Genomic DNA, 15,758 nt, shown 5'->3' with positions numbered 1-15,758 from the left:
GTTTTCAATATCTAAAATGTCCATGACAAAAAATTAAGGGCGTCTAATACTCTAAAATACTAAGCGGTTATTATTCCACTGGGCAAAATCAAGAGTTTCGATCTAAAAAAACCTAAAATGAAATGCAAGTAGTCCCAGTTTCAGTTTAGTTATCTCAACGACGCAATGGAAAGGAAACTTGCAATAAGAGTTCTGGACTCACAATAACGTTTCAGCCAGTTTTATCTTCGCCATTGTTTTTCAGGAACTGACGAACACAGTAGAGGGAATAATTTCCACCGCACAGTCGAAAAAGAATCTAACATGGTTACAATTTTAAAAGAGATAGAATACTTTAGGATAGATATGCAGATTCAGTGTAACACACACACACATACAGACACACCAACCCTTTTTTTTACTTATTTTACCGAAACTGCATGCCAAATGACAACTTCCTTCTGCACTGTTGACGCAGTCCACGACTGTACCGTGCAATTATTGGCCGAGACTCTTTGTGTCGCTGTGTACCAATGAGGTACTCAAATACTGCCAGAGACCCATCACTCCTCCCCCTACACCACGTACAGCGAAGAATCGGAAAGAAGGAAAAGCTCTCATTCAGTGTTTACATTCACATTCAACAGCCATCTTTTCAATGCAGTCTTCCTCAACTATCAGGAGCGGATACCAAGTATTCATCGCGACATTTTGGATCATACAGGTGGTTGCCGCAATTGCTTGGTTTGGATTCCTACAGCACTCCGAATGCGAGGACTAATTCAGACAGAGAATGCTAGCGTGGTCTTTTATTTCCCTGCTTTGTATCTGGGAAAATGTCTCTGGACAGATCCGTTATTCAATTCCTGAAGAGCTGGAGCACGGAGCCTTTGTTGGGAATGTCGCCAGGGATTTAGGTTTAGACGTGAACGAGTTAGCTAATCGCAATCTCCAGTTAATGTCTCAAGCCAATAAGCGGTATTTTATGGTAAACTTAGCTAACGGAGAGTTGCGTGCGAATGCTAAGATAGACAGAGAGAAACTCTGTGGACAAAACGCTAGATGTGTGCTTACTAATGATATTATAATCGAAAATCCCGTGGAGCTTTACAGCGCTGAAGTCGAAATATTGGATATAAATGATAATTCGCCCCGTTTCTCAGATAATGAGCACCGTCTGGAAATCGTGGAGTCAGTTCCGCAGGGAACGCGCTTCCTGCTCCCGAGCGCGCACGATCCCGACGTGGGCACCAATTCCATCAACACTTACCATCTGAACGCAAATCAACACTTCGCCTTAGAAGTAAAGAACAGCAGCGACGGCAGTATAACTGCCGTCCTAGTGCTAACCAAACCTTTAGACAGGGAAGCGCTGGCGTCTCATCGGTTAACTCTGACAGCTATGGACGGCGGAATCCCAGTGAGGTCTGGCACTTCCCAAATTCTCATCACTGTTCTCGATGTCGACGACAACTGGCCGGAATTCGAGCAGGCAGTTTACAGGGTGAAGTTACCGGAAAACGCGCCAGTCGGTACTTTGGTTATCAAACTCAATGCCACTGATTTGGATGAGGGTTCTAATGGGGATATTAGCTATTCCTTCAGTAGCAGTACCCCGGCGAGAGTGCGTGACCTCTTCAGCCTCGGGTCCAAAACGGGAGAAATGAAAGTCAAGGGGGTCCTGGATTTCGAGGAAAATAATCTTTATGAGATTAACATTGAAGCAAAAGACAGTGTTCACTTTGCAGTTTGCAAAGTTATAGTGGAGATCATTGACGTGAATGATAATGCACCAGAGGTGACACTAATGTCAGTATCTACCCCGGTCCGAGAGGATGTCCAGCCTGGGACTGTAGTGGCTCTGATGCGTGTAACAGATCGAGATTCCGGAGTAAATGGACAATTTCAGTGTCAGATTCCGGATGATCTACCATTTACTCTCAAAACATCTTTAAAGAACACATACACACTGACCACCAGTCATACCCTGGACAGAGAGGTGACATCTCAGCACACGGTTCACGTAATGTGCACTGATGCAGGGTCTCCCCCTCTCTCCACCAATAAAACCATTCTGGTTCAGGTTTCAGATATTAATGATAATCCACCACGTTTTGCTCAGCTTTCCTACACACTTTATGTCCCTGAGAACAACCCTGCTGGCTCTTCTATAGGTGTTGTGTCCGCTTTGGACCCAGACCAGGACCAGAATTCACGTGTAGTGTATTCAATCCTGAACAGGCAAGTTCACAACATGCCTGCGTCTGCCTACGTTTCCATCAACTCGGACACCGGAGTCATCTATTCCCAACGCTCGTTCGATTATGAGGAACTCAAAAACTTTCAGGTCCAAGTTCAAGCTCAAGATGCTGGATTCCCTTACCTTGACAGCAACGTATCAGTGAACATCATTGTCTTGGATCAGAACGATAACACTCCCCATGTCATTTCCCCATTGACCAACAATTCCCGATTGACTTTGCCTCGCTCTGTGGACCCGGGCTATCTGGTGACCAAAGTGATGGCTACCGATGCAGATTCTGGCCAGAATGCTCGCTTATCCTATCAACTGCTTCAGGCCCCTGATTCGGGCTTGTTCACTATAGCACACGGCTCCGGAGAAATCAGAACAATTCGTCATTTTGTAGAAAAAGATGAGCCTGTACATCAGCTCGTTGTTCTGGTGAAAGACAATGGCCACCCATCCCTTTCCTCCACGGTCACCATCAACTTATTAATAACAGACAGTAGCACAGAAACTCTGTCAGACCAAACTCCAGAACCTCAGGATGCTCGCCCCACCTCTAATTTAGCCTTTTATTTAATAATCACTTTAGCTTCCACATCCTCCATTCTTCTTGTGGTTCTGATCGTCCTCATTGTGACCATGTGTCATTCCGATAGAAGTAGGTCTCGCTGCTGCGAATTGTCCCCTTCGTGTTGCAATTTAAAACGGTGGCATGGGGAAGACACTTTTCCAAATTCCCACCTGTATTTTCAAACTATGCCCGATTATAAAGGAACCCCACACTTCGTTGAATTAGTTGGCAATGGGTCGCTCTCGCGAACATACTCTTACAAAGTTCGCCCAAATCAGTTATCAAATAAGGGGGATTTCGTCTTTTTAGCACCATACAACACAGCCACTTTGCAAACTGAAGCAGCAAATACTGACACACTGCTGGCAGAATGGAGAGGGGAATTAACGAATAATTGGAAAAATCCACATTCTGAGGTGAGTTGCACAAAATGTAATTGCTCTGAGGAAAATTAGGCAATGAGCATGTGACCATTTTTTTTCCAGTTGCCTGTGCTATTTGATTTAATTCAATCACCAGAGGGTAGATTCACCAAATAAACAGAATTCACTGTGCACCAAAGCTGGTCTTGTAATGGAAGTTGAATGTCAATAGCCCTCTGATTCCCAAATGATGAACTGGTTTCATACAGTTCCCTTCTAGTCACCTGATGCAAGCTGAATGAAAATGGCAACTTGCAACATTAGTGCCAAGCTAAGATATTTTGCAATAAAACTACTAGAGTGTGAATACACCCTGGGACTTGCATTTCCTCTATCCCATAGTGCAGTAGGAGGACATTCAGCCCATCTAAGTCTGCATTGACCACAATCTCATCCAGGTCTATCTTCAGTTCCCCATGAATTTATCCTAGAAATTATCCCTGACACTAAGGGGCAATTTAGTATGGCCAATCCACCTAACCTGCACATCTTTGGATTGCGGGAGGAAACCGGAGCAACCAGAGGAAACTTGGAAACACGGGGAGAATGTGCAGACTCCACACAGACAGTGACTCAAGCCTGGAATTGAACCCGAGTCTCTGGAACTGTGAGGCAGCAGTGCTCACTGGGCCACTGTGCTGCCCAACATAACCAAGAGTTTTGTGATTTGCTACATTCATTTCTAATGTACTAAGTGAAAAAGTGATATTATGTCAGTATCAGAATGCTTAAAATTTCATGAAGACTGCACTGTCTAATTAGTGTATGTCACTTATAATTGAAGAAGAATATAAATGAATATTGAGTAAAGGCATGGAAATGAGGATTATAAAGAGCTCCAGTTAAAAGGCTAACTGTGATGAGTCCAATGGTCATCTACTTTGCCATAACTTTTGTAATGCTAATAAGTGTGATTTTGATTCATTGTGGACCATTGGAGTGGATGATACTACAACATTGTTTTTATACCACCACGAGTAAAACCCCAGTATGGTGCCAGAGCTGGTTTAAAAAGATCTCTTGAGCTCCTGGGTGCTTTAGAAAACTACACAGAGCTTGAAATTGTTTCAGAATGTGGACATTGCAATCGCAATGTCAAAACAGATCTTATTCATCCTATAACCATCTGTGCCAAGGTCTCTCTTCTAGTCTTGAAAATTCAATTTGGGACCAGGCAGTAAAAATAAGTTACTGCAGTGATACAATCAATATCGTGGCTTCAGGTCTCAGAATCTGTTTTAGCTTTGGAACTAACATAAATGCAGTGTCACGCATCAGTTTTTTCTCTCCATGAGGTTATGATACCACGAGGTATCAGCTTCCACTTACCTATTCATCAGCTGATAAATGGATAGTGGGAACAGCAAAATCATAAGTAGAGACACTTTATTTTCTCTTCTATGCCTGAGGCTTGCCTAATGAGCCTTTCAAATGCAGGAATATGTTCATGAAGAACATTCACCTGTTTCAGACAGGGCACTTTCACATTTCAAAATGAAGGTTCTGTGCCATTGATAGATCTGGACTGCCATATTCTCACACGTGTCAATGGAAAGTGTCCTATGCATGTTCCATCCATTTGTACGAGACACAAACATGTCCTAAACATTTGTCCTGAAAGTGAATTCAAATTTTTGCGTCCATTCTTGGGATTTGGGCATTGCTGGTTAGGCCAGCATTTACCGCTCACCCTGGCGAGCTGCCTCCTTGAACCACAGCAGTCCATGTGATGTAGGTATACCTACAATGTTGTAAGGGAGGGAGTTCATGAGCTTGACCCAGCGACAGTCAAGAAGTTGCAATATATTTCCACATCAAATGATTGGTGGCTTAGAGGGAACTTCCAGGTGGTAATGTTGCCATGTGTCTGCTGCCCTTGCCTTTTTAGATGATAATGGTTTCCAAACATTCTGATGGAGGCTTCGTGTATTTCTGCAGTTCATCGTGCAGATGGTACACACTGCTGTCACAGTGCATCAGTTGTGGACTGAATGAAGTTTTGTGGATGGGGTGCCAATCAAATGGGCTATTTTGTCCAGGATGGTAACAAGCTTCTTGACAGTTGTTGGAGTTGCATTTGTCCAGACAAGTTAAGCATATTCCATCACTGAATGTCTCTTGTAGATGGTGGACCACCTTTGAAGAGTCAGGAGGTATGTTACTCACCGAAAGAGCTCCTGACCTGATTTGACCTGATTTGATTTGATTTATTTTTATCACATGTATCAACATAACAGTGAAAAGTTTTGTTTCCTGTGTGCTAGACAGACAAAAAATACTGTTTATGGAGAAGGAAATGAGAGACTGCAAAATGTAGTGTTACAGTTATAGCTAGGGTGTAGAGAAAGATCAACTTAATGCAAGATAAATCCATTCAAAAGTCTGACAGCAGCAGGGAAGAAGTTGTTCTTGAGCCAATTGGTATAGGCTTTCAGACTTTTGTATCTTTTTCCCAAAAGAAGAAGGTGGAAGGGAGAATGTCCAGGGTGTGTGGGGTCCTTAATTATGCTGGCTGCTTTGCAAGGCAGTGGGAAGTATAGACAGAGTCAATGGATGGAAGGCTGATTTGTGTGATGGGTTGGGCTGCATTCACAAACTTTTATAGTTCCTTGCGGTCTTGGGCAGAGCAGAAGCCATACCAAGCTGTGATACAACCAGAAAGAATGCTTTCCATGGTGCATCTGTAAAAGTTGGTGAATGTCGTAGCTGACATGCCAAACTTCCTTAGTCTTCTGAGAAAGTAGAGGTGTTGGTGGGTTTTCTTAACTATAGTGTTGGCATGGGGGGACCAGGGCAGGTTGTTGGTAATCTGGACACCTAAAAACTTGAAGCTCTCGACCCTTTTTACTTCATCCCTATTGATGTAGACAGGGGCATGTTCTCCTTTAAAATTCCTGAAGTCGATGATAATCTCCTTCGTTTTGTTTGCATTGAGGGAGAGATTATTATTGCTGCATGAGTTCACTAGATTGTCATTCCTGTACTTACTGTTGTAATCATGGTATTATATGACTGGTCCAGTTAAGTTTCTGGTCAATGGTAACCCCCAGCATCTTGATAGTCAGGAATTTAATGATAATAAAGCTTTTGAATGTCAAGGCACAATAATAAGATTCCGTCTTGTTGGAGGTGTTTATTGCCTGGCACTTGTGTTGTGCAAATGTTATTAGACTCCTCAACACAAACGGCCTTTACATTTTTCAATTTTTTGTGGGTCAGGTGGAATACTAGTGCACCTCTTGGCTCCAGATAAACAGCTTCTGCCACATGTCTCTCTTTTCCAAAAAATTTCAAATCATTGGTGAAAGCAGAGTAAAAGAGAAATATTTTGACTGAGAGAAGGCTGAAGGGATCTTGAACACTCTACCAGAAGAGTTGATGGAAGCTGATTCCATAAATATTTTTAGGATTTGAATCTGTACTTGAAGAAGAAGAACTTACAATACAGGTGACAGATGAGGATTTAGGATTAAGTATAAATCTTCTGTCACACACTAAGCACTGGCACATTGAACCAAATAGCTTAATTCTGTGCTGTAAGTTTTCATGAATCTATAGCATTATTTTTCAGTTCTCTTTCTAGGTTTATATAAAAAGTATGAATATATTAGTGTAAGTTTGCATATTCAGCTCATGTCTACATGGGTTTTTTTCTTGGTGCTCCAGTTTCCTTCCACAGCCCAAAGATGTGCGGGTTGGGTGGATTGGCCATGATAAATTGCTCCTTAGTGTCCAAAGATGTGAAGGTTAGGTGGATTAGCCATGATAAATGTGCAGAGTTGGGGCAGGGGTTGGGGGCTGGCGCTGGTTAAGATGATCTTTCAGAGAGGTGGTGCAGATTTGATGGGCCGAATGGTCTCCTTTTGCACAGCAGAGGTTCTATGTTTCTGCAGAGATTCTGTTGTCAGTATTGTTTTACCAATGAGTAAAAAGCTTTTGATTTGAAGCATTTGAGCAGGTAAGTGATCTTAAACTCAAATTATAGAGAATGAAAAATGTAGCAGATATTGTCATTCTGTTTTATACTGATTAGGTTAACATTTTCCCCTTAAAAGCAGTGTGTGTTACAAGTGAGATAAGAAGAATTGTAATATAGGATGGCATACCTTTATAGCTCTCCCAATGCATATCCTGAGCAAAATTTGATAGAGCACTTGTATTAGATAGCTAGTTGCAGTGTAAAGCTCATTTCACTGCTGAAACAATATTGTTTAACCTTGATCACAGACAATCCCCTCAGACTGAAGTTGTGTGACATTTTCCAATTTCCTGTACATGAACCATCACAGTGGCTTTGCTCCAATTTCATTACTGTTGAATTATAGATTGTTTTCTTCTGTAAATTTACACCCACCATGAAGTAGTTTGTGACTGCCAAAACTAATTTGTTTCAGAGGCCATTACATCCAACAGTGATTGAATGAAAGAGAAAGAACTTGCATTTAAATAGCATATTATGACACCCTCAGAATGTTCCAAAACACAATATAGCCATTGAATTACTTCAGAAGTGCAGACACAGTTATTGTCTAGGCAATGTGGTAGCCACTTTGCAAACATGTAGAGTCCTATGAACAACAACTGTTTTTAATAACCAATTAATCTGTTATTGATTGATGAAACAAAATGAGCCAGGAGAGCAAGAAAATACCCTGATTTCCTTCAAAGAATACCAGGAATTTTTATATCCACTAAAAAAGAAGATAGCAACTCTAACAATGGAGCCACCCATCTGTACCGCCCTGAAGGGTGTATGAATCTGACTTAAAAACACAACTCATGGTTTAAGGCAAGGATTCTGCCAGTTAAACAAAGCTCATGCCTGGCGATTGCCATCGCAGCTCATTTTTTTATGGGCACTGGCTGGGCCAACATGTATGTGCATCCCTAACTGCCTTCCATTTCAGAAGGCATTTAAGAGTCAACTATATTGCTGTGTCTCTGGAGTCACATGTAAGCCAGACCAATTAAGGACAGCAGATTTCCTTCCTGACAATCAACAATGATTTTCATGGTCATCATTAAACTTTTAATTCCAGATTTTTTATTAACTTCAAATTTCACTTTGGCAGGACTTGAACCCAGGTTCCCATATTTGGTTCTGGTTCTCTGGACTACTAATCCAGTGACAATACCACTACATTACTGCCTTCCCATGCAAACTACACTGCAGTTTGAGGCAGGCACCTACAGTTTAGATTCAATGCAAACTGGGCATGTTTACATTCCTTGGCTCCTTCATGGGTGAAAGTATTGGGACCACTCCTGTTCAGAATTTATATCAATGACTTGGACTTTGGAATCAAAACACAACATCTAAATATGTGGATGACACCAAATTGAGAGATAGTCAAGACTGAGGAAAACCATGACTAATTAAAGAATGACATAAACCTGTAGAATGGGTAAATAATTGGCAAGTAAGGTTCAACATAGAAATGAGGTGATACATTTTATTAGGAAGAATAAATAAAGTGGTGGCTTGTTACTTAGAAGGTGCAAGTACCAGTGGGGTAGAGGAACAAAGGAATCCCGGAGTATAAATAAATCAACAACCATAAATTGCACCACAGATTGGCAAGGCCATGGAATAAAAGCAAACTAAGCACTTGGCTTGGTTTCTAGAGGCATGGAATTGAAATTTAAATACATCATGCTGAACCTTCATCAAATCTTGGTGAAACCACACATGTAGTACTGATTGCTGTATTAAAGAAAGGATGTGGAAATGCTGGCATTGGAGTAGGGTAAACACAATAAGAAGTCTTACAAAACACCAGGTTCAAGTCCAACAGGTTTATTTGGTAACAAACGCCACTACCTTTCGGAGTGTTTGCTGTTCCTTCATCAGGTGAGTGGGAGATCTTTTCACAAACAGGGCATATAAAGGCACAAACTCAATTTTCAGAATAATGATTGAAATGCCAGTCTTTACAGCTAATCAAGTTTTAAAGGCACAGACAATGTAAGTGGACAGAGCATTAAGCACAAGTTAAAGAGATGTGTATTGTCTCCAGACAGATAGTTAGTGAGATTTTTTAAGTCCAGGCAAGTCATGGGGGTTACAAATAGTGTGACGTGAATCGAAGATCTTGGTTGAGGCTATCCTCATGTGTGCAAAACTAGGCTATCAGTCTTTGCTCAGTGACTCAGCACTGTTGTGTGTCATGAAGGCCGCCTGGGAAAACGCTTACCCGAAGATCAGAGGCTGAGTGCCCACGACCGCTGAAATGTTCCCCAACAGGAAAAGAAGAGTCTTGCCTGGTGATTGGCGAGTGGTGTTCATTCACCCGTTGTAGCGTCTGCATAGTTTCTCCAATGTACCATGCCTCGGGACATCCTTTCCTGCAGCGTATCAGGGAGACAACGTTAGCTGAGTTGCAAGAGTATGTACCGTGTACCTGGTGGACGATATTCTCACATGAAGTGATGGCATCTATGTCGATGTCTTGCAGAGGTTGTTGTGGCAGGGTTGTATGGCGTCATGGTCACTGTTCTCCTGAAGGCTGGGTAGTTTGCTGCAGTCAGTGGTCTGTTTGAGGTTGTTCAGTTGTTTGAAGGCAAGAAGTGGGGATGTGGGGATGGCCTTGGCAAGATGTTTGTCTTCATCAATGACAGGTTGAAGGCTCTGGAGGAGATGTTGTTGCTTTTCCGCTCTGGGGAAGTACTGGACGACGAAGGGTAGCCTGTCCACCATGTCCCGTGTTTGTCTTCTGAGGAGGTCGGTTTGGTATTTTGCTGTGGCGTGTCGTAATTGTCAATCGATGAGTCGAGCGCCATATCCTGTTCTTAGGAGTGTATCTTTCAGCATCTGGAGGTGTCTGTTGCAATCCTTCTCACCTGAGCAGATCCTGTGTATACAGACGGCATGTCCATAGGGGATGGCTACGACGCTTGACCATCACCAGGCAAGGCTGTTCTCTTCCTATTGGGGAATATTTCAGCAGTCATCAGCACTCAGCCTCTGATCTTTGGATAAGCGTTCTCCAAGTGTGGCCTTCACGACACATGATAGCACAGAGTTGCTGAGCAAAGACTGATAGCCAAGTTCCGCACACATGAGGACGGGCTCAACCGGGATCTTGGGTGCATGTCACACTATCTGTAACCCCCATGACTTGCCTGGACATGCAAAATCTCACTAACTGTCCTGTCTGGAGACAATACACATCTCTTTAACTTGTACTTATTGCTCTGCCCACTTACTTTGTCTGTACCTTTAAGATTTGATTAGCTGTAAAGACTGGCATTTCAATCATTATTCTGAAAATTGAGTTTGTGCCTTTATATGCCCTGTTTGTGAAAAGATCTCCCACTTACCTGATTAAGGAGCAGCAAGCACTCCAAAAGCTAGTGGTGTTTGCTACGAAATAAACCTGTTGGACTTGAACCTTGTGTTGGAAGACTTCTTAAAGAAAGGATACAGAAGCAATGTAAAAGATGCAGAGGTAATTTACAAGGATGATACCTGAAATATGTGCGTAAACGTTTCAGGAAAGGATTTACAGGTTGTGCCTTTTTCTTGAAACAAGAAGGCTGAGAGGTGACCTTCTGGAGATCTTTAATAATTTGAAAGATTTTGATAGAGTGGATTCAGAGAGGATTTATTTTCTTATAAGGATGAACATAATGAGAGGCCATCAATATAAAATAGTCACAAAAAAATCTAACAGGGAATTCAGAAGAAAATTCTGAAGAGTGATGAGAATCTGGAACTCATTCCAGATGGACTAATTGAAACAAGTAATAAATCTATTTAAGGGGAAACTAGACAAGCATGAAAGGGAAAAGGGAGTTGATGGCTATGATGGTAGATTTAGATGACAGAAGATAAGAGTTTCAAGTGAAGCATAAACACCAACATGGGTCTCACCTGATGAAGGAGCATATTCTGAAAGCTTGTGATTCCAAATAAGCCTTTTGGACTTCAACCTGCTGTTGTGAGACTTCTTAGTGTGCCCACTCAGTCCAACGCTGGCATCTCCACATCTTGGACAAAAGAGCCTGTTTGTGCCATATATCCTTTTAATCCAATATAAATGCTGTTCTTGCTAGGAAATAGCTGGGTACACACTCATTCATTTTCTCTCCCTACAGTAGAAAATTTAGATGTTTAGAAAATAAACTCAGAATTATCCCTGTTCTCTTAACCTTGGAGCAGAAGTAGACTGGCAGACAGATGGGAAAAAATTGAATAAAGACTTTCAATAGATAAATGCTTGCTGGAGGAAGAAATGGAGAGACATAGGGAAAGAATAGCGAAGTGTGACTTTTTGGATGGCTCTTGAAAAAACTGATTCAGACTTAATTGGCTGAATGGCATCTTTTGGTTCTTTACTGCTCAGTATTTCATTAAGTAATTCAAAGACAGATTTTTCATGTAGTCAGGAGATCCAATGACCCTACTGAACACCTTGTAAAAGAGGTTTCACATCATACTATATTTGAATTCCAAACAAAATGGTGCGACACAGTCTCCACAGGGATTCCTACTTTGCTCAAAGTCAGTTCTGACCCAGCACCAGGAATTAGATTTTAAGCACTTGTTCAGTATTTACACCATTCTAAACTTCAAACATAAGTTCACTCTGAACCCACAAGTCTCACAAGACTGTTGCATTCATTCATTTTGTCTCTGCATTGTGATTCGCATTTAAATATTAGTTTTAATTTGAATTTGCCTCCTCAGTTGGAATTTACTTTAGAAAAAGAATGCTAGTATTGTTTTGTCTTTGAGTTTTTCTGTTGTTGTACTTTTCAATGCTTCAAGTATTCTAACCATCAGCATTATGTATTGTGTAAAAATAGCAATTATGTTCTAAATGCTGAACAGCAGTTTCAGTTTCACAGTAATGGAAAACATGCAGCATAACTGCAGAAAACGCAGGCTGAGTGTAAATTTGGCTTTGATGTGAGACCGCCTCAAGCAAGTACACTCACACTGTCACAGCTTGATGCTGTCTACAGTATAATGCAAACTGTTGGAAACTGAAACACTTAGACTTTAAAATTAAAACTTGAAAGTTTCCCAGACAGTCTGCTGAATTACGTTTAAAATTCAATTGTTACTGTTGGCTGAAAGGACAACCTGTCCTTTAGCAATGTTGAACATTTCATCTGCATTTAGATGCTGGCCTATTGAGTTCCACACCTGAAAAGATGAAGCAGAAACTTGGATTTTTGTTTAGCGCCTTATGTGACTTCAAAACACATTAAAGATGACAAACTGCATTAAATATAGTGAAGTACTTTTAAAGTGTTGTCACTGTTTTTGTGACAGTGCAGCCAATTTGTAAATAAAACTCCCACAAACAGCAGTATGATAATGATTAGACACTGTTTTTGTGATGCAATTTGAGGAACAATTATTAACCAGGACACCAGAGAGAAATCCCCTACTCTTCTTCAAAAAAGCAACCGTGTGATCTTTTATATCCACCTATGAGTATGGAAGGTGGCTTGGTTTAACACCACCTGTGAAAGAGAACACTGCTGACAATTCAATACTCTCAGTACATCACAGTAGTATCAGTCTAGATTGAAGTTGTTTTGTCAGTTCTGTCTAAATGTTTTTGGAATTGATTTCAAGGATACTAAACGTTGCTGTTGCTTCTGTTGAATTCTGAGAATGTATTGAAGTATTGTTGATAGAATTTCTTTCACATCCTTTTTGTCACTGATACACAGTCCAGATCTCCCTGCAATACAGGAGTTAACTGACAAAAACTGTTCTCGACATTAGGAATTCTGTTGACTTGTGGAAGTCTTTTTTGTAAACCACTCAGTGCCATAATTTTGTAGAAAGCTTTGCTAATGCAGCTGAGCTGATGTTGGACCTCCTGGTCAATGATGGCCTTTTGAGAGAGGCTAAAGTGTGGGAAGCACTCAATACAGCTTCTTCCCTGCTGCCATCAGATGGTTGAATGGACCTATCAAAGATTAAGCTGATCTATCTCTACACCCTAGTTATGACTGTAACACTATATTCTACACCCTCTGCTTTCCTTCTCCCCTATGTACTCAATGATTGGTATGTTTTGTCTGTATAGCACGCAAGAAATAATATTTTTCACTCAATACATGTGGTAATAATACATCAAATCAAATCAAATAATCTAGAGTATCTCCTGCACCATGGAGGAGCGGTGGAATATTTGGTTGATCTGGTGTGGACTGATATCTCAGTTTTGTTTCAGCAAAATTTAAAGACAGAAGGAGTATATGTATGCAGGATTGAAGAGATCAAGAGTGGATTGAAAATGTGGTGCAGGGTGGGCGATGACATTGAAATCATTGCAAATTGTGGACCATGTAAGTTTATATTATCAGTTTAGTTTTGACACAAGGTGATTGATGTTAAAGAAACTGAACATAATCATTGGAAACTGTGCCCCAATGGCTGAAAAGCATCTCCCCACCAAGTCCTGTGGTCTGAAATCCAAAGTGGTCAACATCCAGAGGAGGACAAATGAAAACTTCAAAGATTTTCTGAAGCTTTGATTGAAGTGCAGCAGCATGGACATTAATGACTGGGGGAGGCTTGTTATCAATCATTCAGAATGGTGACAACATGTCCATTAAGTTACATCACGTAATGAGCCACAATGTCTTATTGCTTATGCAGAGCAGTCTCAGAGAATTCAAGATAAGGAAGCAACTCCTGCACTCCAGATTCAACTACCTCATAGTTCGCCCTGCCCCATGTTCCCAAAGATCTGAGGGTTGAGAATCAACCTATTCCGTTCACATGAGGAGTCATGGCAGAACACACAATCCTGAGTAGATGGCATCCTTGAATTGGTGGACAATCAGTTTATGAGCTCAGGTTTCTGGAGTAGGAGTTGAAGGCATATATTTATTTTGATTTGATTTATCACATGTATACAGTAAAATGTATTGTTTCTCGCATGACAAACAGACAAAGCACACCATTCGTAGGAAAGGAAAGGAGAATGTAGTGTCATGCAGAATGCAGTGTTACATTCATAGCTAGGGCGTAGAGAAAGACCAGCTTAATATGAAGTCGGTCCATTCAATTATCTGATGGCAGCAAGGAAGAAGCTGTTCTTGAGTTGTTGGTATGTGACCTCAGAATTTTGCATCTTTTTCTGACAGAAGATGGGGGAAGCGATTATGTCCAAGGTTCGTGGGGTCCTTGATTATGCTGGCTGCTTTGCTGAGGCAGTGAGAAGTATCGGCATAGTCAACAGATGGGAGGCTAGTTAGTGTGATGGACAGGGCTTTGCTCATGACTCTTTGTAGTTTCTTGTACTCTTGGACAGAGCAGGAGTCATACCAAACTGTAAAACAACTAGGAAGGGTGCTTTCTATGCGCATCTGTAAAAGTTGCTGAGAGGCATGCTGAATTTCCTTAGCCTCCTGAGAAAGTAGAGGAGTTGGTGGCTTTTTTAACTACAGTGCTGGGTGTTTTGATGATCTTGTCATCTAGAAACTTGAAGCTCTCGACCATTTCCACTACATGCAGACATGGGGCATGTCCTCCACAATCCTTCTTGAAGTCAATGTCTATCTTTTTTGCTTTACTGACATTGAGGAAGATTATTGACGTCAAACCAATTCACCAGATTCTCTAAGTTTTTCCTGTACTCTGTCTCATCATTGTTTGGGATCTGACTCACTACGGTGGTCTCATCAGCAAACTTGAAAATCATGTTGGAGGGGAATGTAAACTCACAGTCATAGCTGTAAAAGAGTGTAGTAAGGGGCTGAGGACACAGCCTTGTGGGCACTGGTTTTGAGAATAATTGTGGAAGAAGTGTTGTTGCCTGTCCTTACTGATTGCAGTTTGGGGGTTAGGAAGTGTAGGATCCAGTTGCAGAGGGAAAAGGTGAGCCTTATGCAACAGAGTTTGGAGGTGAGTTTTGTAGGAATAGTGGTGCTTGCAATTCAGTATTAAGTATTGTACCACTGAAACACAGTTGACACATGCATTTGTTTTTGCAAGCACAGCACCATAGTTTGTCAACTTGAAGCAAAGATTAACAAAGGCAGACACAATAAGCAATAATTTGAGATACTGCAAGATCTCCTGTATGTCCTGTGGTCTCTTTGTTGTGGTCTAACAACTAACAGCAAGTTAATTCAGAGTCAGAATTTTGAACCAAAAGTTTTCATATTGAAACCCCAACAGTCAAACACCCACATCCTGCAGTAACAGAGAGATAGCTTGAATCATGTGAATTCAGATCCAGCTAAAGCTGTTACATTAGTGACCCTTATTCTGTCCATTTATTCTCTTGACCAATTTTTTTTCAACAGGCTATTAATAATTCTGATGAAATGACATCAACCTGAAACGTTCACAGTCATTCTTTCTCAACAAACACTGCCAAGACCTGCTGAATGTTTCCAGCATTTTCTGTCTCTATTTCAGATTTCCAGTGCTTGCAATATTTTGCATTTGTGTTGAAAATTGTAAATTCATGTTCACATATATTTTTACAGGTGGGACAATTGAATACAGATTGGCGTGCCTCAGAGCCTCACATAGTTGGAAAGATTGGGTAATGTGTTTATT

General features: G+C 41.1%; 1 protein-coding gene across 4 annotated transcripts in view; it reads left to right on the top strand.

Moving 5' to 3' along the window:
• The window catches only part of LOC145351671 (protocadherin alpha-C2-like), a 261,415-nt gene that overhangs the window by 66,723 nt on the left and 178,934 nt on the right, over positions 1-15,758 (top strand). For 3 of the 4 annotated variants that reach the window (XM_080201237.1, XM_080201236.1, XM_080201238.1), the window contains exon 2: positions 15,686-15,744. In XM_080201237.1, coding sequence (XP_080057363.1) covers positions 15,686-15,744 — 59 coding nt within the window. Of the gene's footprint in view, positions 1-532; positions 3,215-15,685; positions 15,745-15,758 lie in introns of those variants that run through there. The other variant, XM_080201239.1, reaches the window with a different exon arrangement.

Source organism: Carcharhinus amblyrhynchos, chromosome 13 (assembly GCF_965287045.1).
Source record: "Carcharhinus amblyrhynchos chromosome 13, sCarAmb.v2.hapA, whole genome shotgun sequence".
NCBI lineage: Eukaryota > Metazoa > Chordata > Chondrichthyes > Carcharhiniformes > Carcharhinidae > Carcharhinus > Carcharhinus amblyrhynchos.
Note: the sequence above shows the minus strand (reverse complement) of the source record. Positions and strands in the feature narration are given on the sequence as shown.